The 25,488-nt window shown below is 43.5% G+C and overlaps 1 protein-coding gene across 1 annotated transcript; it reads left to right on the forward strand.

The window, feature by feature from the left end:
• Positions 1 to 846: 846 nt before the first annotated feature.
• On the forward strand, positions 847 to 25,367 carry LOC122748223 (zinc finger protein 708-like). The gene is made up of 2 exons (XM_043993898.1): positions 847 to 1,510; positions 23,274 to 25,367. Exons 1-2 carry the CDS (start codon positions 847 to 849, stop codon positions 24,932 to 24,934), a joined length of 2,325 nt encoding a protein of 774 aa, XP_043849833.1. The 3' UTR covers positions 24,935 to 25,367.
• The last annotated feature ends 121 nt before the right edge of the window (positions 25,368 to 25,488 follow it).

Below are 25,488 nucleotides of genomic sequence, written 5' to 3' on the forward strand. Positions count from 1 at the left end.
TTACTTACCCCAGTGATTGTGATACCTCTGGATGGGTGAAAGAACCCTGGAATTCCCACTCAATCAAGGAAAGAAAACAGTTCTGAGTGGGCCAGTAGGGGCACCTAGGGTTCTGTACCTTGTTCAGGAGATAACCTGGCCAGTGAAAAGTCACACCTCCTGAAAGAGCAGAAAATTCAACAGAGCCTAACAGGCCCCTCCTGGGCCCAGGTCATTGAGAATGTGGAGAAGGGAGAGGACATCCTCCAGCTCCTTTTCTTTCTTTCCCAGGAGGGAGAAGAGCTGCCCTTTGAGCATAGCTAATGGTCCCCTAGCCATGGTGAAAGAGGTACATCTCCAGGGAATCTCAGAGAGGGACGGATCCTCAGAGGCATCCATCCAATCCAACCCAGCCCCGACCAACAATGCTCTCTACAGTATCTGTCCCGAGCTCCCTGCCTAGCTGACCTTTGTTTGGAGATGTCCAGTTAGGGAGGGTTCCTCCCTCCCAAGGCTGACCCAGGGAACTGGGAGGCAGCTCTCAGCATGAGGATCTTTGCTTGCATGAAAATGAAATCTGCACGTTATTGCTTCCGGAAAGCACTATTTCCATGGCTCAGGTAGACCCCAAGAAAGGGAGCCTGCGAAGGCGAGGAGGTGGGAGACCTGTAGATATTAATTCAGGTAGCCCACAACGTTTTATTAAGTGCTTACAGGTCAGGCCATTTTCTTACATCTGGAATTATGGGCGGGGGTGGAGGGAGATTTCTAGCCCCCAGCCAAGAAACAAAAAAACAAATGTAAGGAGGTGGGAATCAATCATTTGCATAAGGCTCTCCTCATTGGTGGAGAAGGATGACTCGATGCATGGCTAGGGGACCATTAGTGCTCCTGCCGGCCACTGAGGGCTGGTGGTGCTGTTCTCCTCCTTTGCATCTGTGGCACAGGCTGAAGAAAGCCCGGGGTCCCTCCGCTAAGGCTGAGCCCTTTGTATTGTATTGGCCCCTGAAATCCAGGAGCACCCGTCTCCCCTCACACGTTGTTGACAATGGTTTCTGGACCCGTAGCCGTGATGCCTTTGGATGCATCGCGTACCAAACACCGGCTCAGTCTCCGCCTATAAAAGCAGTTTTACCTGCAGCCCCGGGCCTCGCAGCCCTTCTCTGTATCTGTTTCCAAGGAGATGACATTTTCACGCAGGCGAAGACAGCATGTAAATATCTAGGCGGAGTTCCTCAGTCCCACCTCCAACCTCGCGCACTGCCGGGGCTGTGCTGGCCTCCCCACCCTCAACTGCTAGGAACCGGCCCTGGGGGCAGGGAGCTCTGTCACTTTGGGAAGAAGACGCTTGGGCAGCTAGCCGGCTGTGTGTGGGCGTGGAGTGATTGGCGGGCTCAGTGTGCTGACCACAGCTTCCCAGGCTTGGGAGGTGGCGACGGCGGCGGCAGCAACAGCAGCACCCTAGGAGAGACCACCAGGCTCAACAGCACGAGAAACCTGATGGAGAATCCCAAGAGCTTCAGCAGCGATGGTGAGTCCCCTTCTTCTTGTAGCCTGTCTGTTGGCCTCAGTTTCCTCAACTGTAAAAAGAGCACACGCACATGTACATGTAAGCATGTGTAGATACATGTACATACATGTTATATACATGTATACACGATTACAAATATACACAGATTTAGAACACCTAGATATGCATATAGCTGTATATGTATGTATGTATAAAGTCACCTATCTAACAGCGTTCTTGTGAGGATTATATATATATATATACACACATACACATATGTGTGTATATATGTGTACACACATGTATACAAGTGTGTATATAAATAAAATATGTGTATATATCAATAGATGTGATTTAGCACAGTATGTGGTACACAGTAGGTGCTTTATCAATGTTTGTTCCCTTCCCTTCTCTCTCTATCCTTGGAAGATTTTTTTTTTTAAATCAAACTTGCCTTTATTGGGTCTAACAGGTGGCCATGCTGGGGGCTTTCTCAGGACAGGTTTAGCTGATCTGGGACTCACACAGCCAGACAATAAACATTTTTTAAGCACTTACTACATGCCAGGCACTGTGCTAAGCTCTGGGGATGCAAAGAAAGGTTAAAAAAAAACCCAAAAACCCAACACTATGCTCCAGAGGAGCTTACAACCTAATGCGGGGTGGGAAAGAGATGACATGCAATAACTATGTACAAATGAGCTATCTATAGGATAAATAGGAAAAATGAACAGAGGGAAGACACTAGAATTAAGAGGGGCTGGGAAAGGCTTCTGTAGAAAGAGGGATTTTATCAGGGTGTTTTGTATGATGCCAGGGAAACCAGGAGATGGAGATGAGGGGGAAAAACAGTCTATGAGTGGGGGATGGTAAGTGAAAATACAGGGAACTGGAAACATACTCAGGGAGTGTGTTATCTGAGGAACAGCAAGGAAGCCAATGTCTCTGGACTGAAGAGTTCGTGGGGGCAAGGGGAGTAGTGTGACATGTAAGAAGACTGAAAAAGGAAGGGGGTCGAATGGGAAAGATTATGAAGGGCTTTGAATACCAAAGAGAGAATATTTATTATATTTGACCCTGAAGGGAGCCTCTGGAGTTTATTGAAATGGGGGGGGGGAGGCAGCTAGGGGGTGCAGTGGATAGAGCACCTGCCCTGGATTCAGGAGGACCTGAGTTCAAATCTGAACCCAGACACTTGACACTTACTAGCTGTGTGACCTTGGGTAAGTCACTTAACCCCAATTGCCAAAGAAAGAAATGGGGAGGGGGGGAAATGACATGATCAGACCTGTGCTTTAAGAAGATCACTGACAGCAGAGTTGGAAGAGGTATTGGAGCTGGGAGAGATTTGTGGCAAGAAGACTGAGCAACAGGCAATAGCCCAGACATGAGGCTCAGTGCTCTATATACTTCAGGTACTTAATCCTGGTTTATAGAATTAACTTGAAGGGTTAAGAATAAAGCCTTTCTTCTCACTGACCCTTACCAAAAGCTGTAGGGCCTACTTTCACACCTAATAGAAGGATACCCACTTGTATGCTCTAGCCACTGGCCTTTGAAACTTCTCCTGGATCTTCACCTTCTGAAGTCTGTTACTGGCCTTTCTCCAGCCCACATTTCCCTCCCTCAGGACCCATAGTTCTTCCCTAGGCTGTATTCCTAGGTCCTTATCTTATGGCCAAAATCCTCCTCCAGAGAAAACTCCCAACTCTGATGTTGAAGCCAGCCCTGCTTTCAGAGGGAAGGTCCTTTCCTTTAGACCCTTCAGTTCCCAAATGGGATTTGGTCATTTAATCAACATGTTCCCTTCAAGGACATAAAAAATTCAACAGGTAACTTTCTTTTTTTTTTTTTTTTGGGTGGGGCAATGGGGGTTAAGTGACTTGCCCAGGGTCACACAGCTAGTAAGTGTCAAGTGTCTGAGGCCAGATTTGAACTCAGGTACTCCTGAATCCAGGGCCAAACACTTTAACCACTGTGCCATCTAGCTGCCCCCAACAGGTAACTTTCATAACTGTCCGGCTTGTCTGTACTTCCTTTTGTCCCCTTCTGTGCTCTAAAAAAATGCCTCAATCCAATCACTCACTTTTCTTTTTTCTTTCTTTCCTTCTTTTTTATTTCTGCATTAGTCATGTTGTGAAAGAAGAATCAGAACAAAAGGGAAAAACCACAAAAAACAAAAACAAAAGTAGAAATAGTATGGTTCAATCTGCATTCAGAATCCACAGTTCTTTTTTCTGGATATGGAGGATATTTTCTGTCATGAGTTCTTTGCAATTGTCTTGGATCTGAGAAGGGCTAAGTCTATCACAATTGATCATCACACAATGTTGCTGTTACTATGTACAATGTTCTCCTGGTTCTGCTCACTTCATTCAGCATCAGTCCACTTAAGTCTTTCCAGGTTTTTCTGAAATTTGCCTGTTCATCGTTTCTTACAGCACAATAGTATTCCATTACATTCATATACCACAACTTGTTCAGCCATTCCCCAATTGATGGACATTCCCTCAATTTCCAATTCTTTACCCATTTTTATGATCTCTTTGTGATACAGACCTAGTAGTGGTATTACTGGGTCAAAAGGTATGCACAAACACACAAAAGAAAAGAAAAGAAAAGGTATGCACAGTGCCATAGCCCTTTGGGTAGTTTCAAATTGCTCTCCAGAATGTTTAGATCAGTTCACAACTCCACCAACAATGCATTAGTGTTCCATTTTTTCAACAGCTCCAACATTTGTTATTTTCCTTTTTTGTCATATTAGTTAATCTGATAGGTGTGAGGTGATACCTCAGAGTTATTTTGATTTGCATTTTTCGAATCAATAGAATCACCCACTTTTCTTTTTCCTCCTTTTTTAAAGCAATGATACAGCTCCTCCTCCTCCCATCCACTCTATCTAGCAGACTGCTCTGTCTATCATCCTCTCTCCCTTCCTCCCCCATCTTCCTTCTTTTCCTGTTGCCTTCAAAACATGTTCAAGTCTCTTCTCTATTCTAAACTCTCCCAAAATTCACAGGTGGCAAAATGCAAGGATAGAGGGGGAAGGGAACAAGAACTTATTAAGTACCTACTGTGTGCCAGGTACTGTGTTAAGTGCTTTACAAATATTATCTCTCTTGATTCTCACAACAACTCTTTGAGATAGGTGCTATTATTATTTCCATTTTCCAGATGAGGAAACTGAGGTTAAGTAACTTGCTTAAGGTCACTCAGACAGTAAATGTCTGAGGCTGGATTTGAACTCAGGTCTTCATGATTCCAGGACAGACACTCTATCCATTGCTCCACCTAGCTGCAGAAATCAAGCCTATGAAATCAAATATATCAATTAGTGTCCATAGCTTAGACAACACACACACAAACAACCAGAGCCTCTAATACAATGAGGCGAATTTGACTGCATAGTTATTACAGAGACTTGATGGTGCAGTGGAATGGGGGGCGGGGTGGGGATCTTAAGCGGGTTGTCACTCACCAATCTTCATTCTTGAGGTTGGGTAGTCAGATAATAATAGTAAGCAAGAAGTTAAGAGTGAAGAAAATGGCTGTTTATTTCAGCCACCTGGGGCAGATTGTGGAATGAACAATCTACACTGATCCCTACCTCATATAGGAATTTTTATATATCCTTATATACAAATTTTTGGGGTAGCATTTATAAGCTAAATATTATTCATAGTAACATTGTGTGAAACAAAGAAAAGAAAGATGGTGTTTCACAAAACAAAAAGTGATACAAACATATACAAACTTGATTATACAAAAAGAATAGTAGATGTGTTGGAGAAAAATGTCTCTTCTTCTCTCCAAGAGATAGATAAAGGAATTGTCGTCTGAATGTAGTTGGTCTCACTAAGTCAAAGAAATCTCCTCATTGGTCCAGACAGGAAAAGAGCTTTCCCAAGACTCTGGAATCTTCTACCTTTACCAGCTGCGTCTTTTGGTACCAATGAGAGGTGAGAATGAGACCCCACAGTATGCTAGCTGAAGTCAGTGTGCTTGGAAACAGGAGGGAAGGGACAGATAGTCTATGTGTTACACAAACATGCCAGGGATGTTAAGGTAAGGCTTTGAGGAGGTTCACTGGAAGGGCCAACCTCAGGAAACTTGGCCAATTCAGTTTTGGGGGATCATCTGGGGAAGAGACATAATTTTGTCCATAATGGGATGAGACCCGGGTCTGCCTCTTCCTTCCTTCCTTCCTTCCTTCCTTCCTTCCTTCCTTCCTTCCTTCCTTCCTTCCTTCCTTCCTTCCTTCCTTCCTTCCTTCCTTCCTTCCTTCCTTCCTTCCTTCCTTCCTCCCTCCCTCCCTCCCTCTCTCTCTCTCTCTCTCTCTCTCTCTCTCTCTTTCTTTTTTCTTCTTTTTTGGCGGGGCAATGAGGGTTAAATGACTCGTCCAGGGTCACACAGCTAGTAAATGTCAAGTGTCTGAGGCCGGATTTGAACCCAGGTCCTCCTGAATCCAGGGCCAGTGCTTTATCCACTGTGCCACCTAGCTGCCCCCTGAGTCTGCCTTTTTCAAAAGCAACAGGGTAGAAACATGGTACATGGGGTAGCATTGTATAGTAAGTGGGGATGCTTTTAGGAAGAAAACCCTGCTCTACTTCACTGTCAACTTTCTGGCCATCTTCTCCATAGCTTCCTCACCACCCCCCCCTTACCCTCTTCTGGCCTTTTCTGCCCCAATTCTGGAACAAGGATAAGGTCAATTCCACCATCTACTCACCAAACCCTCTAAATTTCTGGAACAAAGTGCTCCTCTCTGGCATTCACTCCTCCTTGTGTGTTAGCTCCCTGATTAGAATATAAGCCTCTTCAGGACAGGGACAATTTTTGCTTTTATATTTGTTTCCCTAGTTCTTGGGCAGCTAGGTAGCACAACAGATAGAGAACTGGCCCTGGAGTCAGGAGGACATGAGTTCAAATCTGACCTCAGACACTTGACACTTAATAGCTGTATGACCCTGGGCAAGTCACTTAACCCCATTGCCTCAAACATCTGGGGCTATCTCCAGTTGTTCTGTTGTATATCTTACCACTGTGAGGTTTATGACCTTGCACATCCCTCCCTCACTTAAATCCAGTTCACAGCAAGTCATGACCGCCTCCCAATGTCATGGTCCTCTTTGAGAATGAAGGATAAACAACAATAACCACAACTAGCTCTTAGCATTGTCCTTGGTTCCTAGTAAATGCTTAATGGAGAAGGAAATGGCAAACCACTCCACTCCAATATCTTTGCCAAGGAAGCCTCAAATGGAGTCACAAGAGTTGGACACAGTTGAAATGACTGAACAACCAAAAAGGCTTAACAGATGCTGTTTCAGTAATTCATTTATTGATATGGTCACATAGTGAAACAGAGAGTTGACCTGGGAGCTAAGCCCCACCCCCTTCACAAATATTATTCTTGGGATTCTGAGTAAATCACTTTACTTTAGCTGTGTGACCCTGGGCAAGTCACTTAACCCAAATTACCTCACCAAAAAAAAAATGTAAATCACTTCACTAGGTTCATTGTTCATCCAGCAGTCCTCTTTCTGGCCATCTCTTCACTGTGCTGCCTACAATCCAGCCATTATCCTCACTCTCCTCCACACATCCTGGACTCTGCCCCTGGTAGCTGCTCGGGCTTTGCTACAAGGGGCCAGAGACAGAAGTCGAAGGTACTCATTTTCCAAGGCTGGTCCACCACACTGACGAGGTCAAGAACCATGCCAGGGGATGGCCAGAGCTTGGGTTCCTCCCTTGAGTTCTAGTTAGTGGTCATTCTCTCCTATGGAGGAAAATCTTCTTGTTCTTGGAAGGGTCAGTTGAGGGATCTGGGACTCATTAGATGCCTGCCAAGGACACTTACTAGCTGTGTGACTCTGGGCAAGTCACTTAACCCCAATTGCCTCACCAAAAAAAAAAAAAAATAGATGCCTGCCAAGGCTAGGACTGTCCTGTCCAAGATTACTGGGGAAAGGGACACCCAGCAAAGGAGGTGTCTGGAAGACTCCTCAAGGCTGTGATTTTGCTTCACCCTCAATCCTCAAGCAGTCATTTCTTCTAGGGTGGGACCCAAGCCCCACACAGTCCCTCTCTCCCCCACCACTGGAAGTCTGAGAAGGACTGTTGTGATAAAGTGGAAGCTTTCTCAATTTTTAAGTGTTCCAAACTGATGAAACATGCATTGTAACTGATGTATCTGTTCCTCTGCCCCCAGTTTCAAAAAGGAATGCTTTCCACCCCTGGGTAGGATCAAATGCTTGTCAGGTATGATGGGGTGTTCACAAAAGAGTTCTGCTTAGCCATAGCAGGGGAGAGGTGTTCAACAAAGATATTTAGGGAGAACTCTTCACTGATTCTCTTGAAGGCAGCTTCCCTGCCACTGTGTTACCTGAAGTGCTCCCCTGCTCTAGCCTTGGGGAGAAGCTGCAGCTGCTTTGTACAACCATTAATACCAGTTGAATTCTCAACTGCCTGAACCTATCAGGTCCTTAAGATAGCTTCAGTGTCTTTTAAGAGAAAGACCTAGCTCAGTCCGCATGGCTGGGGACACTGGAATATGTTTCTGCTACTACATCCTACTTCACTCAATAAGTATTAATTAATTACCTACTATATTCCAAACCCTTTGCTAAGTGCTAGGCATATGAAGAAAGACAAAAGATAATCCCTGCCCTCAGGGAGTTTATAGTCTGATCAGGGAAACAACGTGAAAACAACTCTGTGCAAACAAGACATGGGCAGGATGAGTTGGAGAGAGGGAAGGCACTAGCATTAAGGGGGATCAGGAAAGACTTCTTGTAGATGGTGGGATCTTCTCAAAGACTTCAAAGAAGCCAGGGAAGCCAGAAATCAGAGATGAGGAGGGAGGGCATTCCAGGTATGAGAAATATCTAGAAAAGTGTCCAGAGGCCATAAATAGAGTATTTTGTTTGGAAAATAAAAAGGAAGCCAGTGTCTTGGGATGTCTGAGTACTTGGAAGTGATTGAAGCATGAGAAGATTAGAAAGCTAAGAGGTGGCCAGCTTATGAAGGATTTTGAATGCCAAAGGGATGATTTCATATTTCATCTTAGAGGTGATAAGGTGCCACTGGAGTTTGTCGAATAGGGGGCTAGCATGGTCATATCTGCACTTTTGGGAGATGAATTTGTCTTTTTTTTTTTTTTTTGCAGGGCAATGAGGGTTAAGTGACTTGCCCAGGGCACACAGCTAGTATCAAGTGCTAAATTTGAACTCAGGTCCTCCTGAATCCAGGGCTGGTACTTTATCTACTTCACCACCTAGCTGCCCCTGGAAGATTAATTTCACAGCTGAGTGGAGGTTAGGAGAGACTTGAGGCAGTTAGATGCACCAGCAGCTACTGCAGTAGTCCAGGTGTGAGGAAATGAGGGCCTGCACCAGGGGAATAGTAGTGCCAGAGGAGAGAAGGGGCATAGGAGAGGTATTTGCAAAGGTGGACTTGATAGACCTTGGCACCATATTGGGTATGTGGGATGAGAGAGAGTGAGGAGTCCAGGATAACTCCTGGGTTGTGAGCCTGAGGGACTGGGAGGAGGGTGGTGTCTTCTATAATATTAGGGAAGTGTGTGTACACGTGCGCGCGTGCACGTGTGTGTGTGTGTGTGTGTGTGTGTGTGTGTGTGTGTAATGGGTTTAAGGGGAAAGATGATGAGTCCTGTTTTGGGCATATTGAATTACAGGGTGGTTGGTGGTGATGTCAGAAAAGATAAGGGAGTTTATACCTGAGTTGTTATGAAGATAGAATTGAGAGGCAGATTCAATGGGGGGCGAGAGTGAGTAGAGGATAACATCCAGGATGGTGGCACCCTCAGTAGTAACAAAAAATGAGGAACAGAGGAGGGTTTGGGGGGGAGACGAGTTCGGTTTTGGACATGTGAAGCCCAAGATGTTCAAGGGACAAATAGTCTGAGATGTTAACAGACAGATAAGAGATGTAAAACTGATGGTCAAGAGAGAGGTTAGGGCTCCTTATGTTGATCTGAGAATCATCAACATAGAGATGATAGATGAATCCATGGGAGCTGATGAGATTACCAAGTGAAGTAATAGAAAGAGAAGAGATGAAAATCCAGAACAAAACCCTGAAGGACGCTACAATTAAGAGGGTGTGATTTGGAGGAGGATCCAACAGACTAAAAAGGAGCAGTCAGAGAAGTAGGAGGAGAACCAGGAGAAAGGTGTACCCTGAAAATCGAGAGAAAAGAATGATTGACAGTGTCAAAGGGTGCAGAAAGGGCAAGGAGGATGAAGATTGTAATATAATAATGGGTTTTGGGGGACCCAGAAGCCCCCCACTTGAGGACCCCCACTCAAGGGAGCCTTGCCTGACCTCTTTTAAAGCCAGCCCAGGGTGAGCAGACTCTGAATAGAGACAATAGAGATTAAAAGCACACCTACTTGAAAGTCTTTCCTCCCCACCAAGGATCTGTCCCCTAGGCTCTAACCTCAGCATGCACTGCTCATTTTAATATGGACCACCCTGAATGCCAATAAACCAATAGATTTGAATGATGCTAGCCAATTAGCTTTGAGCAGTGTGGAAGGGCTGCCTCTCCTCCAGACCACAGGGAGCTTATGTGCTCTCTCACGCTTTCTCTTGGCTGGGATGCTGGAGGAAGTAGCTATGAGCGCTCTCGCTGTCTCTCTCTCTCTCTCTCTCTCTCTCTCTCTCTCTCTCTCTCTCTCTCTCTCTCTCTCTCTCTTCCATCTGGGTATGTAGGGATTCTAATTCTGGAGCCATGTGCTCTCTCTCTTTACTAACATTTAATATGCTTTCATCAATGCTTAATGCCAAAGACTGGTGCTATAGCCTCTAATTTATAAGTAGCAATATATTAGAAACTGCAGCTAAGTTCCCTAAAACCTAGAACAGAGACAGGCACTCCCATATATCTTCAAATGATACCGGAGTGACAAAAGGCCATTAGATTTGTCAACTAAAAGATTATTGGTAAATTTGGAGAGAGTAGTTTTGGTTGAATGATGAGGACAGAAGTCAGTTTATAGTTTAAAAAAAAAAAGGAATGTCAGGAGAGGAAGTGGAGTCAGGGATTGTAGATGACCTTCTCAAGGAGTTTAGTCACAAAAGGGAGGAAAGTTGTGGGATGGGATGATAGCTAGAGGGGATGAATGGATGGAGTGGAAGATTTTGGGGGATGGGGGAGACATAGGCATGTTTGTAGGCAGTAGGGAAACAACCAAGGAGATTGAAGATTACTGAGAATAGGGATGATAATAGAGGAAATCTGCTAGAAAGGATAGGATGGAATGGAATCATTTGTTCATGGAGAGGGGTTAGCCTTGGTAAGAAGGACTATCTTGGGGCAGCCAGGTGGTACAGTGGCACTAGCCCTGGATTCAGGAGGACCTAACTTCAAATCCAGCCTCAGACACTTGACACTTACTAGCTGTGTGACCCTGGGCAAGTTATTTAACCCTCATTGCTCTAGGGGGGGAAAAAAGGACTATCTCTTCTTGTAAGTATGGGGTAAGGGAGGAGCATCTGGGTGATAAGTTGACAAAAAAGGGAGAAGAGGCAGCTCTTAGCAAATGGCCTGTATTTTTTCAGTAAAATATGAGACAAGATTCTCAGCTAAGAGGGTGGGTGGGAGGAGGAGCCATGGGAAGTTTGAGGAGGGATGATAATGTTTGAGGGAGCAATTGTGTGGGGAATGAGATAATGTTTGTTGTTCAGTTATTTCAGTCATGCCCCACTCTTTGTGTCCTCATATGGGATTTCTTGGCAGAGAGACAGGAGGGATTTGCCATTTCCTTTTCCAGCTCATTTTACAAGATGAAGAAACTAAGTCAAAAAGGGTTAAGTGACTTACCCAGGGTCATGCAGCTAGTAACTGTCTGAGGCCGGATTTGAACTCAGGGATTCTGACTGCAGGCCCAGTGCTCCATCCACTGCGCCACCTAGCTGCCCTGAAATGAGTCAATTAGGGAGGTATAAATCATCTCCTTGCCACAGTGAGGTCCCAGTTGAGGTTGTGTTACTTCAACAGAATTTCGTAACTTTGCTTCAGCTTCATTCAGCTGTAACCAAATTTTTTCTTCCTTTCCTAGTATTCCCATGTGACCTCATACCTCACTGTATCAGTTAGGAACCTCACCCCATACTTCATTGAAAAAAACTGAGGTTGTTCTCCAAGAGTTTCTCCCCTTATAATCTCATACCATTCTTTTTCTTTTCTTTCTTTCTTTCTTTCTTTTTTTTTTTTTTTTTTTGGTGAGGCAATTGGGGTTAAGTGACTTGCCTAGGGTTACACAGCTAGTAAGTGCTAAGTGTCTGAGGCCGTATTTGAACTCAGGTCCTCCTGAATCCAGGACCACCTAGCTGCCCCTAATCTCATACCATTCTTTTTCTTTTCTTCCTTCCTTCCTTCCTTCCTTTCTTTCTTTCTTTCTTTCTTTCTTTCTTTCTTTCTTTCTTTCTTTCTTTCTTTCTTTCTTTTGGTGAGGCAATTAGGGTTAAGTGACTTGCCTAGGGTCACACAGCTAGTAAGTGCTAAGTGTTTGAGGCCGAATTTGAACTCAGGTCCTCCTGAATCCAGGACCACCTAGCTGCCCCTAATCTCATACCATTCTTTTTCTTTACTTTCTTTCTTTCTTTCTTTCTTTCTTTCTTTCTTTCTTTCTTTCTTTCTTTCTTTCTTTCTTTCTTTCTTTCTTTCTTTCTTTCTTTCTTTCTTTTGGTGAGGCAATTGGGGTTAAGTGACTTGCCTAGGGTCACACAGCTAGTAAGTGCTAAGTGTCTGAGGCCGGATTTGAACTCAGGTCCTCCTGAATCCAGGACCACCTAGCTGCCCCTAATCTCATACCATTCTGATATCAGCCCCAATTACTTTCTTCTTCACCCCAGTCTCCAAAGGAGAGGTCATTCTTCCCCTGAATAGAGCTAACCCTGACACCTGCAGCATCCTTGATCACTTCCTCTCCTGTCCTTTCCATCATACCACCATCACTATCTATATTCTCTTGGTAATATGCAATCTTCCCCTACCTATTGGCTCCTTCCTTGATGATTCCAGCCTCACCAGGTCTTTCCACCCCTTCCCAGTTAAACTCCTCAAGCTGTCCCTCTGCACTCGGTACCTCCCCTTTTCCTCTCATTCTCTTCAGAATTCTCTGCACATCTGGCTTTTGATCCTGGCACTCAACTTCTATCTCCAAAGTTCTTTCGATGGTCAGATGGAAGGGCCTCTTCTTGCTTCTCTTATTACTGAATCTCTGGAGCATCTGACACTCTCGATCACCACTTGTGTGTCCCTGGGCACCTTTCTTGCCTAGTTCTCCTCCTCTTTGTCTGACTGCTTCTTCTCAGTCTCCTTAGGTGGATCCTCCTCCGAGTCATGCCCATTCACTGTGAGTATTGCCCAAAGCTCTGCCCTGGACATTTTCAGTCTACACTGTTTCAAATGGTGATTTCATTGGGTCCTGTGGGTTAAATTATAATCTCTATGAAGATGATTCCCTGATTCATATATTCAGTCTTTTTCCTGAATTTCAAACCCATATCACCAACTGCCTACTGGGCATCGACCTTGGGTATTCTGTAAACATCTCAACCTTGACACATACAAAATGGAACTCAGTGTCTTACCCCACTAAAGTCATTCTTCTTCCCAACTTCCCTATTAGTATTTAGAACACTGCCATCCTCTTAGACATCTGGACTGCTTACTCTCAGTCTTATTTTTGCCATGGCTCCAGATCTTGTGTTTGCCTTCACGAATCCCTTTTCACTCACAAAGCCAACCCTGCTATAGCTCCCCATGCCCTCAAACCTGTTCTGCTTCTACTTTGTCTCCCTGATGCAAGTCTCTCCCCAGTCCATCCTTCTCTTAGCTGTCAAATTAGTTTTCCAAAATTACAGATCTGATACCGTTATCTCCCCACCTCCACCCCACCTGGGGCAAATTCCAATGGCTCCTTCTTTCCTCTGGGGTCAAATAATATAAACTCATCTCCTTGTCACATAGCATGCTTTGCAAGCTTGCTTCTTCCTATTTTTTGATTCTTTCCATTGAAGAAAAAAATTAATATCGACACTATACTCTATTTGGAAAAATTCCCATATTAGCTAGTTGTGAGAGAAAACAGTCAAAACAGAAAAAGAAAAAAAAACATGCTTAAAAGAGTTCCTGGTTCATAGTAGGGATTTAATAAATGCTTATTTCCCAATTCCCTTATTTATCATGAATCTATACCCAAGCCATTTCTGCCCTGGAGAGAGAGATTGCAGATTGGCATAGCCATCATGCTGTCATATAGGAACTGTCTCCATCTCAAGATTTCAGAAAACATTTGTAGAAATCTTGAATAAGAAAAAGATATCTTTTTTATTATTATTATTTTGTGTGTGAGGCATTTGGGGTTAAGTGACTTGCCCAGGGTCACACAGCTAAGTGTCAAATGTCTGAGGCTGGATTTGAACTCAGGTCCTCCTGAATCCAGGACTGGTGCCCTATCCACTGTGCCACCTAGCTGCCCAAGAAAAAGATATCTTAAGATCCAACCTGAGTTAATATTCAAGAATAGTTAATTAAACATGTTGCCTGGACACCTTTCCCCCAAAATAAACAAAGGGAGATTCTTCCTTTCATTAGCTTTTACTCCTTTCTCAGTGTGTTTTAGGCTTCATTAGGGCAAAAATGATAGGAAAAGGCCAGCTAGCTGGTGACTTACTAGCTGTGTGACTCTGGGCAAGTCACTTAAACCTGACTGCCTCACCAAAAAAAACCCCAAAAAACCCCCAAACCCCCCAAAATTATAGGAACAACGAAAAACTTAAATTTGGTTATTACCTTTGGTTCATTCACAAAATGAAAGGAAGCTCTCCACCCCCTTTTGTCCTGACCCTTTTTTCCAAAGGGGATTATTTTTTGAGGATTTGGGGAAAGGCTTTAGAGAAAAAATATTTGATAGTTTCAGTTTTAATGTAAACGAAGTTTTAAATATGTTTCTACATCCCCTTCCATGCAGTTTCACTCACATCTCCAGACTGCTCTTGTGCCTTAGTTACCCTGCTTACTCACTTCTTTTCAGCTTCCCTGGCTGGCTTGAGGACTCAGCCTAAATCTCACCTTATGCAAGAGCTTTTCAGGCAGCTAGGTGGCGCAGTGGATAAAGCACCGACCCTGCATTCAGGAGGACCTGAGTTCAAATCCAGCCTCAGACACTTGATACTTACCAGCTGTGTGACCGTGGGCAAGTCACTTAAATCTCATTGCCCTGGGGGATGGGGGGAAGCAAGCTTTCCCTGGTATATACTCCCATATGCTGCTGCTGGTACTTTCTCTCTGAGATTACCCTCTAGCTATTCTATATATAACTTTTTTTTTTTTTAGTGAGGCAATTGGGGCCAAGTGACTTGCCCAGGGTCACACAGCTAGTAAGTGTCAAGTGTCTGAGGCCGGACTTGAACCCAAGTACTCCTGACTCCAGGGCCGGTGCTCCATCCACTGCGCCACCCAGCTGCCCCTATAACTTTTAATATACAAAGCTATTTACATATTGAGGGCATCAAGGTGGTGCAGTGGATAGAGTGCTGGGCTTGAAATCAGGAAGACATCTTCCTGAGTTCAAATCTGGTCTCACATTCTTAGTAGTTGTGTGACCCTGGGCAAGTCACTTCACCCTGTGTGCCTCATCTGTAAAACAAGCTGGAGAAGGAAATAGCAGACCCCTCTAGTATCTTTGCCAAGAAAACCCCAGATGGCGTCACAGAGAGTTGGACATGACTGAAAAACAACAAAATGTACACATTGTTCCCCTCATTAAAATGTGAGTTCCTTGAGAGTTTGGTCCAATCAAAAAGCATTTATCTTGCGAGCAGCTAGGTGGTGCAGTGGATAAAGCACTGGCCCTAGATTCAGGAGGATCTGAGTTCAAATGTGGACTCAGACACTTGACACTTCCTAGCTGTGTGACCCTGGCCAAGTCACTTAACCCTCATTGCCCTGCCCCCCCCCAAATAAATAAAAATAAAGTCTTTTATAATTGGACTCTTTGACAGGTGGTGTGTTACTGGACTTCTTGGGTTCTTTTGGGTCTCTTCATTCAGAGACTCATAACTCAAGAATAAAGAGATTAGAATATCTCTGGATCAAATGAGATCATATTTGCTGAGTTTAGCACAGTGCCTAGCACATAGTTCAGTGTATTTTTTATTTTTTTGGTTTGTTGATTGTCTAGATTTAAGAAAGTGTTAATGATGCAAATTAAACTTAATTGTTCAATGCCACACTTTTTAAAAAAATACCAGTTGTTTAAAGCTTACCGGCATGCCCTGGCTCTATATGAGGAGAGCTAAATGACAAATAGATGAAACAGCATTTCATCCTAAAGGAGATGAAGCTTCTTGAACAGGGGGATGAAATTAATAAAATAAATTGAAATTTATTTTTCAACTTCCAGTTTAAATACATTGGTCTTAGAAATATTAGTTAATCAGCCAAATGGAGGAAGAATTGAAGAGGGAAGAGACTAGATCCTGGGAAAGCCTTTGGAGAAGTTATTGCAATAGTCCAGGTGAGAGTTTAAATGAGGGAGATTTTCATGAGAATGGAGAAAGGCATTGAGGAGGTAAAAGCCACAAGACTCAGAAACTGATTATATATAGAATGGGAGAGAGAGAAGGAGAGGGAGGAGCTAAAATGTACTCTCAGTTTGGAAACTGACTGGAGGGATGGTGGTGTCCTCAATAGAAATAGAGAAATTAGGAGCAAGATGTGGGTTTACATCATGATCTTTGTCTCGAATGTGTTGGGTTTTAGATACCTGGAGAACATTTACTTCAAAATATCCACTTGGCAATTGGTAATTTGGGACTGGCCCTCAGGACAAAGAGGGGCTGGATACATTGATCTTCTGAGAGATGATAAATGAAGCTATGACAGTTAATTAGAGAAAAGAGAGAAGAAAAAAAAAAAGAATTTAACTAAGGACAATTCCTTGAAGGGCAAGCACAATTGGTATGTATTCATAGGTGATGAGGGATAAAAAGGATACTGAGAAGGGATAGACAGAAAGATAGGAAGGCAGTATTGTAAAAACTGCAGAAGGGTGGGATAGAACAGAAGAGGGCAATCAGCATTGTTCAAGGATACAGAAGTCCCACCAGGATGAGGACTGGGGAGAAGCTTTGGGATTTTGAAAAACAGTCGCTCTTTGGTGACCTAGAAAAAGCAGTTCCAGTTCAGTGTTTGGGACGGAAGTCAGATGGCAAGATATTGAAAAATGAGTGATAAATGAAAAACTGGAGGCAGTGAGTATGCGTAGTTTTGGTTTTTCTTCTAGAAGTTTGGCAAGAAAAGGGAAGAGAGATGAAAGGCGTTGAGGCCACCTTTAACATGGTGCCAAGTGAAGGATTCTTGTGAGAGATCAGGTCATGTATACAGGGAAGGAACCAATGGAAAGAGGTTCAGCTGAACCCTATGGTTCTTTCCCGTGCTTGAACTTCTCCTTTATCTTCTCCTTTCCTAAACATTTCTGTTAAACCACTCCCCATCATCAATATTTCCTTGCTGGGCTCTAGGTACATTAAAGACCTCCTCCCCACTCAATCCTAACCTCCCTACACAGGGCATTCATGAAACTCCTCAATGCCAGTGATTCAGGGATCTCTTCTCTGTGAACCCCCATCCTGGAGCCACAGTTGGATAAAGTCCTTGCCCCTAGCAGATGCCCTTGTAGAGCCAGGAAACTTCCACAACCTGAGGCTCCCTGAAGCTCTGGACCCAGGCAGAAAAGGGTAGGAGAAGAAGGGAGTGAAGGAGAACCTAGCGCCATCATCTCCCATCATCTCTGAGTTTCTTAACACAGATTCCCAGAGGGAGTAAATGCCATCTGAGGATCTGGAAACTCCACCATCAATGAGAGCCAATGGAGTAAGGACAAAGACCCTAAAAGAGGACCTCAGCTGCCTCAGCGAAGGCAGCTTCATCTTGGAAGATTTGGATGTAGGAGCCCTAACATGGCTATCCTCTTCTGAGGGTCCATCTTCCTTGTCACTAAAGAAACTTTCTATGGTCCTCACCTTTCTCTGTCTGTTCATCTTGCCTTTCTTTTACTTGCCTTTTAGCTCCTTAAAGTGGGCCACTGTTTCCAGTCTGCACTGTCCCAAGCTTCAGGGGGTCCCAGGTGGTATGATTTAAGGAGGGGCAGGTTCTTCACTTGCCTGGCTCATTCCCTGGTCCATAGATAAACTTGCTAATTAACCAGACAGCAAAACTTTGTGTGCTGTGGTTCTTAGCTCTGATGAGCTTGTGTCCTTCCCCCATCTGGGCCACTGCTACTCAAGCCTACTTCCTGGTTCACAGCTGGGGTGAAAAACCCAAGTTCTGTCTCAGCACCAGCAGAGACCCCTGTAGTCTCCCCCCTGCCCTGCTCAGCCCTCTGACCAGATTGTGAGCTTAGTTCCAGAAGACACTGGCACTGCAGCTAATTCAGAGGCTCTGGGGGTCTCTTTCTCTGGTGAGGCCTTCCTGGGACTAGATCTGTGTCAGTGTGACTGTGGGGTTGGGCTCCACTCCTACCTTGACACAGCAGCCCCCTCCTTCTGATCTTCTAAGCTGTCTTTGGTTGGAAAATGATCTCAACACATTCTTCTGTGAATTTTATTGCTCCAGGAATTGTCCTATGGCATTATTTGGAGGTTTTTTGGAGCTATCGTGTCAGGAGTTCAAGAGCTCACTCAGGCAGCTTCATCAAAGAAAGCAAACAGTCTTCAGCAATAGGGGAACCTGGGGCTTTGCACCTTGCTCAGGAATTAACTGATCAGTAGAAGTTCACTTCTCCTGAAAGGGATAGCTTAGAGGTTAAACAGTCAGTTAAGCACTTCCTATGAACTGGGCATTGTATCAAACATTAAGTGATAGAAGGAAAGGCAAGAGAGTTCCTGCTCTTGAGGGGCCCACAGTCTAATGCAAAGATGACATGCAAGCGACTTTATCACTGAGGAGACATATGCAAGATAGATGAGGAATTTATCTTAACAGAGCCTTCTCAGGCCTGCCCTGGGTACAGGGGTGCACTGGAAGAAGAGGAAGGGTAGAAAGCATCCTTCAGCCCCTTTTCTTTCTCTTTCAGGAGGGAGCAAGGCTGTCCTTTGAGGCCAGTTAACAGTTCCTGGTCATGACAGAAAGAGGCACAGACCCAGACAGAATCTCCAAGCTGAAGCTGACTTCAGAGGCATCTAGTCCAACCAGTCCCTGACCTAGAATGCCCACCACTATGTTCCCACATGGTCATCCCCCAGCCTTTGTATGAAGACCTCCAGTCAGAAAGAGTCCCTCCCTCCTGAAGCCAACCCAGGCACTTTGGCACAGTCCAAATTGTGAGGAAGTGTTTTTTGGGTAGAGATGAAATCTACATCCTACCTCTTTCTCCAAAGGGCCTCTTTCCTGTAAAGTCCCACTTCCAAGGCTAATTAGAGATAATAGAAGAGGGAAGTTGGGGCAGGGAGGTTGGGATGAGAGGCTCCATTAGTCAGTCATTTAGTCAGTCAATAAGCCTTTATGTGCTTGCTACTTGCAAAGCCCAGTACCAAGAGCTGAGATTACAGAGAAAGGAAAAAAGGAGGGAGGGAGGAAAACCAAGCATTTATATAGAGCTTACTGTGCGTCAGGCACTGTGCTAAGTGCTTTTGATGAGTATCTTCTTTGGCCCCCATTTTACAGTTGAGGAAACTGAGGCAGTTTGAGTGACCTGCCCAGGATCACATCGCTAGTAGATATCTGAAGTCAGATTTGAACTCAGGTCTTCCTGACTCCAGATGTGGCACCCTATCAACTGCCACCAGCTGCTTCTAGTGAACTATCTCAGGCCTCAAGGAAAGTACATTCTCATGGGGGAAACAATTGGAAAATATCCAGGCAGGGTTCTTAACCCCACCTCCACCATCTAATTAGACCCAGAAGCTGTAGATTTCTGGGAGTGTGGGCCCTCCAACCCCAGTCTCTTACCTGCTGTGAACCTTACTTTGGGGAAGAGAATTTTAACCTGAGTGCCTGGGGGAGGAGTTTGGGCTGGGAACTCCCAGGGTGGAAATTTAGAGGCAGCCTGAGGCTGGATACTAGAGCTTCCCTCCCCGAGAAGGCAGAAGCCCAGGAGAGGAACTGAGGTGCAGAAGCACCAGAAACCCAATGGAGAAGCCAAGAAGCCCCGTCCATGATGGTGAGTCCACTTTAGGGAGAAGTTCCATTTTATTGTTGAGTTTGTCTGCTGTGGGTCCAAGGCTGGTCAGGTGTGAGGTCCTAGAGGGCAGGATCTGGGCTGATGATCTCTGCCTGGATCTGCAGACAGTGGATCCTTAATCCTTGCATGAGGAATTGACTTGAAAGATTTGGAAATAGGAACTTTGAACACTGGCTCCTATTGAGAGCTGGAGGAACCAGGAGGCCCCCAGACTCTAAGCCTTCTCCAGGGTCCTCAAATCCTGAGGGCTCTCTCCCCCTCTGACCTGTCAGGAGTCATCATCTCTCGTAGGAATTTCTTTCGCCTCACGGCATCCTTTACCTAGGAACCTTGGAAATCACAAAGGGTTGACAAAAGGCAATATACACAACTGGAGCTGGGGAAAGATGCTCAACAAAAATATTCAGTGAGGACTCCTCATTAGTGGAGCATTAATTGAGTACATGTTCCCCTGGGCTCTTTGGTCAAGCCTCAGAGAAAAACTGGAGCTTTACCTGGTTTCTAGGGCATTCAGGAATGCCCTAGTCAATCTGAGCCCCCAGGCCAGTTTTGATACTTTTTTCTTCTTTTTTTCTGTGGGGCAATGAGGGTTAAGTAACTTTCCCAGGGTCACACAGCTAGTAAGTGTCAAGTGTCTGAGGCCAGATTTGAACTCAAGTCCTCCTGAATCAAGGGCCAGTGCTTTATCCACTGCACCTCCTAGCTGCCCCCTAGTTTCAATACTTTTTTTTTAATTATTCACTTTTTATTTTGCTTCTGGTTTCTTTTTTCTTTCTTTTTTTTTTTTTTTTAGTGAGGCAGTTGGGGTTAAGTGACTTGCCTAGGGTCACACAGCTAGTAAGTGTTAAGTGTCTGAGGCCAGATTTGAACTCAGGTCCTCCTGACTCCAGGGCTGGTACTCTATCCACTGCGCCACCTAGCTGCCCCAGTTTCAATACTTTTTAAGGAAAATAACGAATCTATTCCACATGGGAGGGGGTGTAGAGTGGAAAGGGACCCTGGTAGATATTTCTACCGCAGAATCCTCCCTAGCCTATTCCCCTTACCTCAGAAACTGATCCAAACCTGTTCTCTCCACTGCCCCTCCTCCCACAGCACCCTGACTCCAAAACTTTCAGTGGAAGACCTCGCTTCACCCTTCACTTGGGGCTCTTTGCCCCCTTTTCCTCATCTCCCATCCTGCTGATTTCATCCCCTATGGTCTCTTCCCGCCCTCCAGGAATATTTGGGTACCCATTCTACTTGCTCTTTTACATACACCTTTCATCCCATACCCACTTGCCCATTCCAGCAGATGGATTTTGCTATCACACCACCCTTTAATCATCAATCCCTCTCTAGCTACTGGCTCCTTCCCTGATACTTACCAAAAAAGCCCATGCTTCCGTCATCCTTAAAAACAAATAGGGAGCAGCTAGGTGGCACAGTGAATAGAGCACTGGCCCTGGATTCAGGAGGACCTGAGTTCAAATCTGGCCTCAGACACTTGACACTTACTAGCTGTGTGACCCTGGGCAAGTCACTTAACCCCAATTGCCTCACCAAAAAAACAATTAAAACAACAACAACAACAACAACCCCCCCCCCAAAACCAAAAACAAACAAATATCACTTGACCCTATCATCCCTGCTACTTATCACCTTATACACTCCTTCCCATCAGCTAAAACCCTTGAATATACCTCTGTATTTGGAGCCTCCACTTCCTTTCCTCTCACTTTTCTGAAGCCCATGAAGTTTGTCTCCTCTTCTTATGATTTAACTGAAACTTGAGTTTTAATTGTTGGTAACTTTGGTATCTTTATTTGTTGATAAGTTTCCAATGTTACCAATGATTCTCTCTCTCTCTCTTTCTCTCTTTCTCTTTTGTGGGGCAGTGAGGGTTAAGTGACTTGCCCAGGGTCACACAGCTAGTAAGTGTCAAGTGTCTGAGGCTGGATTTGAATTCAGATCCTCCTGAATCCAGGGCTGGTGCTTTATCTACTGCGCCACCTAGCTGCCCCCAACCAATGATTTCTTAACCTCCAGATCCAGTGACCTCTTCTCAGGCCTCATTCTTTTTTTTATATCTCTGCAGCATTTGCCCTGGCTGACTTTAATCTCTTCACAGATGTACTTTTCTTTGGGCCCCAAGAAATGAAGGTAGTTCTCTTGTCTTAGCACTTTCCTTCAGTCTTTTATAGAATCTTAATTGATGTTACTACAAGTAACTCAGGTGATCCTATAAGGTTCTACCTTGGGCCATCTCTTTTCTCCAGGCCACCTGACTGTTAGGAACACTTCCTGCTTCAGGATAGTTCTCCAAATTTTATCACCCCAAGTCATGAGGATGTCTTTTCAGGAAGGTCGAATGTCACAAGAATCCCAAGACAGAATGATTCATGGGAAATATTGTTTCATATATCTTTGGGGCTCTATCTTCATATTCTTTATCTCTATGGCCCACAGATACATAAACTGACTGGTGAAAACAGCTATAGACTAGAGCAGATATCTCTGTTTTATATGTATACACACATTTATTCAACATCAGAAGACTCATATTGGAGAGAAGCCTTATAAGTGTAATCAACATGGGAAAACATTCCTTTAGAGCTCAGATCTTATTTGACATCAGGTGATGTGACACACACACACACATATATGTAATGAGGAGGCTAATAAAGACCTATCCCACGATTGGTGTAGGGGAATTGCTTTGTACATAAAACCACATAAGTATTGATTTACTTTTTTATTCTGGGAAAGACACAAGCCTGCAAATCTCACTCAGTTCTGTACATACAAAATAGACATAAAAGGCCTATAATACCTCCACCACAGGGTGGTTGTGATCAAATAATGAGGAAAAAAGGGAAAACCTTAAAGACCCATAAACCTCTCTCATATATGTATTATGATGAATTCGAATCAATGGGTTAAACCTGCAAAGAAGCATAGCAAGAGATTCTGGTCTACAAAATGTAATTTTACATATTAAGTCAAGAGATAGCAAGCAAGTGATTTGACAAGGTAGAAAATAATCGTTTGGGGATTTCAAACCAGGCCTTCTGATTCAAAGTCCAAGCGACTTTCTCTTATGGAATGCTGCTTTCTCATAATGTTGTTAGACTCTTAGTCTTGAGGTAATGAAGACCTGGGTGCTGATGCCAGACACTTTTCCTTGATCCTTACTCTTCTCCAATATTTCCTCTTCTCATCTTTTCTGCTTTAACTATTTTCTTACCTCTTATGAATCAAAGGCCAAGGTAGTTGTCTTATTCTAATCTACTGCTCTGAATATGTTGTATCTCAGTCTCCTTCAGTGGTTTATCCTCATCTTCTATCCTCAGTTTATGCATAGAGAATCCCCATCTCAAGTCTTTATTCATTTCCTTACTACTTCTCCATGTTTTTGACCATTTTCTCCACAGACATCAGGACAGATATGAGATTGCTCAACATTGTGTGCTTCCTTTCTGTAAGCAACATCTACAGCTGTTTGCATCAACACATTCCCCAGTTTCCTTTCTCCACACTCAGAGAAATGGGGACATTCACATTTTATATTAATTTTTTTTCAGATATGGAGTTGAGGAATGAGACCACAAAAGCAACTCCAAAAGAAAACATTACAGGAGAAGAATCATCCCATGGGGTAAAAGTAGAAAGACTCATATGGGCTGATCTTTGCTATTCTACTTTTAGGGAAATTGGGAAAAGTGAGAGTCAGAAAAAAAGGCAGCAGGTAAAGTTGGGAAGTAATGTGAGAAAAATGACTAAACACCAGCAGATTCATACTGGAGACAATTGTTGTAAATATAATGAATGTGGTAAAGCCTTCAGTCAACACTCAAACCTTACAGAACGTAAGAAGATCCCCACTGGAGAGAAGCCTTTTAAATGTAATGAATGTGAGAGAGCATTCACTTGCATCTCAAGACTTAATCGACATCAGAAGATTCATACTGGAGAGAAGCCTTATAAATGTAATGAATGTGGGAAAACCTTCATTCAGAGCTCAAATCTTATTCGACATCAGATGGTTCATACGGGAGAGAAGCTTTTTAAATGTAGTAAGTGTGGGAAAGCATTCACTCGCAATTCAAGACTTATACGACACCAGAAGATTCATATCGAAGAGAAACCTTATGTATGTGATGAATGTGGGAAAGCCTTTATTCAGAGCTCAAATCTTACTCGACATCAGAAGATTCATACTGGAGAGAAGCCTTTTAAATGTAATGAATGTGGGAAAGTATTCACTCGCAAGTCCAGACTTATTAGACATCAGAAGATTCATACCGGTGAAAAGCCTTATAAATGTAATGAATGCGGGAAAACCTTCATTCAGAGCTCAAATCTTATTCGCCATCAGGTGATTCATACTGGAGAGAAGCCTTATACATGTAATGAATGTGGGAAAGCCTTCATTCAGAGCTCAAAGCTTGTTAGGCATAAGATGGTTCATACTAGAGAAAAACATTATAAGTGGAATAAATGTGGGAAAGCCTTCAGTCAGAGCTCAAACCGTGTTATGCATCAGATGATTCATATTGGAGAGACACCTTATAAATGTAGTGAATTTGGGAAAGCTTCCAATCAATGCTCAAACCTTACAGAACATAAGAAGATCCCTACTGGAGAGAAACTTTTTAAATGTAATGAATGTGAGAGAGCATTCACTTGTATCTCAAGACTTAATCGACATCAGAAGATTCATACTGGAGAGAAGCCTTATAAATGTAATGAATGTGAGAAAACTTTCAATCAGAGTTCAAATCTTATTCGACACCAGATGATACATACTGGAGAGAAGCTTTATAAATGTAATGAATGTGGGAAAGCCTTCACTCGTAAGTCAAGACTTATTCGACATCAGAAGAATCACACTGGAGAGAAACCTTACAAATGTGATGAATGTGGGAAAACTTTCATTCAGAGTTCAAATCTTATTCGACATCAAATGATTCATATTGGAGAAAAGCCTTATAAATGTAATGAATGTGGCAAAGCTTTCATTCGAAAATCTCACATGATCCTACACCAGAGGACACATATTAGAGAGAAGCCTTATAAATGTAACGAATGTGGGAAAGCATTCATTCAAAGCTCAGACCTTGATAAGCACCAGAGAATTCATACTGGAGAGACACCTTATAAATGTAATGAATGTGGAAAACCTTTCTTTACAAACTCATCCCTGGTTCGGCACCAACGGATTCATAATGGAGAGAAGTCTTAGAAATGCAATCAATGTGGCAAAGCATCCTGTAACTCTTCACATGTTATTTGAAAACATTCCTTCAGAAAAGAATAAATGTGGGAAAACATTCCTTCAGAGTTAAAGTCTTATTCTATGGCAGAGGATTCAGACTAGAGAATAGAGTTATCAAATTCCCAACAGAAATTAATTTGGGGGGTTTCATAATGAAAAATCTGAATACTTGGGAATTCATAGAATCATAAGTTATTTGGTATTTTCCAGAACATTTCATGTTTAAGTGAGTGGTCATAATAGTAAAGTGGATCATTTTTCTTTGATATGGTTATACGAAAAGTTTCAGGGTTTTTCTGTACAAAACTGATATAAAATTGTGTGGATTATTACTATTATGGTTAATTAATTAATTTATTTAGAATTTTCCCCCAAGTTACATGTAAAAAAAAAACCCAAATTTTTTCACATTGAACTTTTTTTTAAAAACTTTGTATTTCAAATTCTCTTCCTCCCTCCGTCCTCACCCCTACCTAAGAAATCAAACAATTCAATCTAAGTCATACATGTGCAGTCATGCA

The sequence above is a fragment of the Dromiciops gliroides genome, chromosome 3 (assembly GCF_019393635.1).
Source record: "Dromiciops gliroides isolate mDroGli1 chromosome 3, mDroGli1.pri, whole genome shotgun sequence".
Taxonomy (NCBI): domain Eukaryota; kingdom Metazoa; phylum Chordata; class Mammalia; order Microbiotheria; family Microbiotheriidae; genus Dromiciops; species Dromiciops gliroides.

Bases quoted from the DNA above. Each gene is read 5' to 3' on its own strand.
- LOC122748223 (XM_043993898.1), top strand. From the start codon at position 847: ATGGCTAGGGGACCATTAGTGCTCCTGCCGGCCACTGAGGGCTGGTGG. The intron at 1,511-23,273 runs GTGAGTCCCCTT...ATTTTTTTTCAG, and splicing joins CAAGAGCTTCAGCAGCGATG to ATATGGAGTTGAGGAATGAG.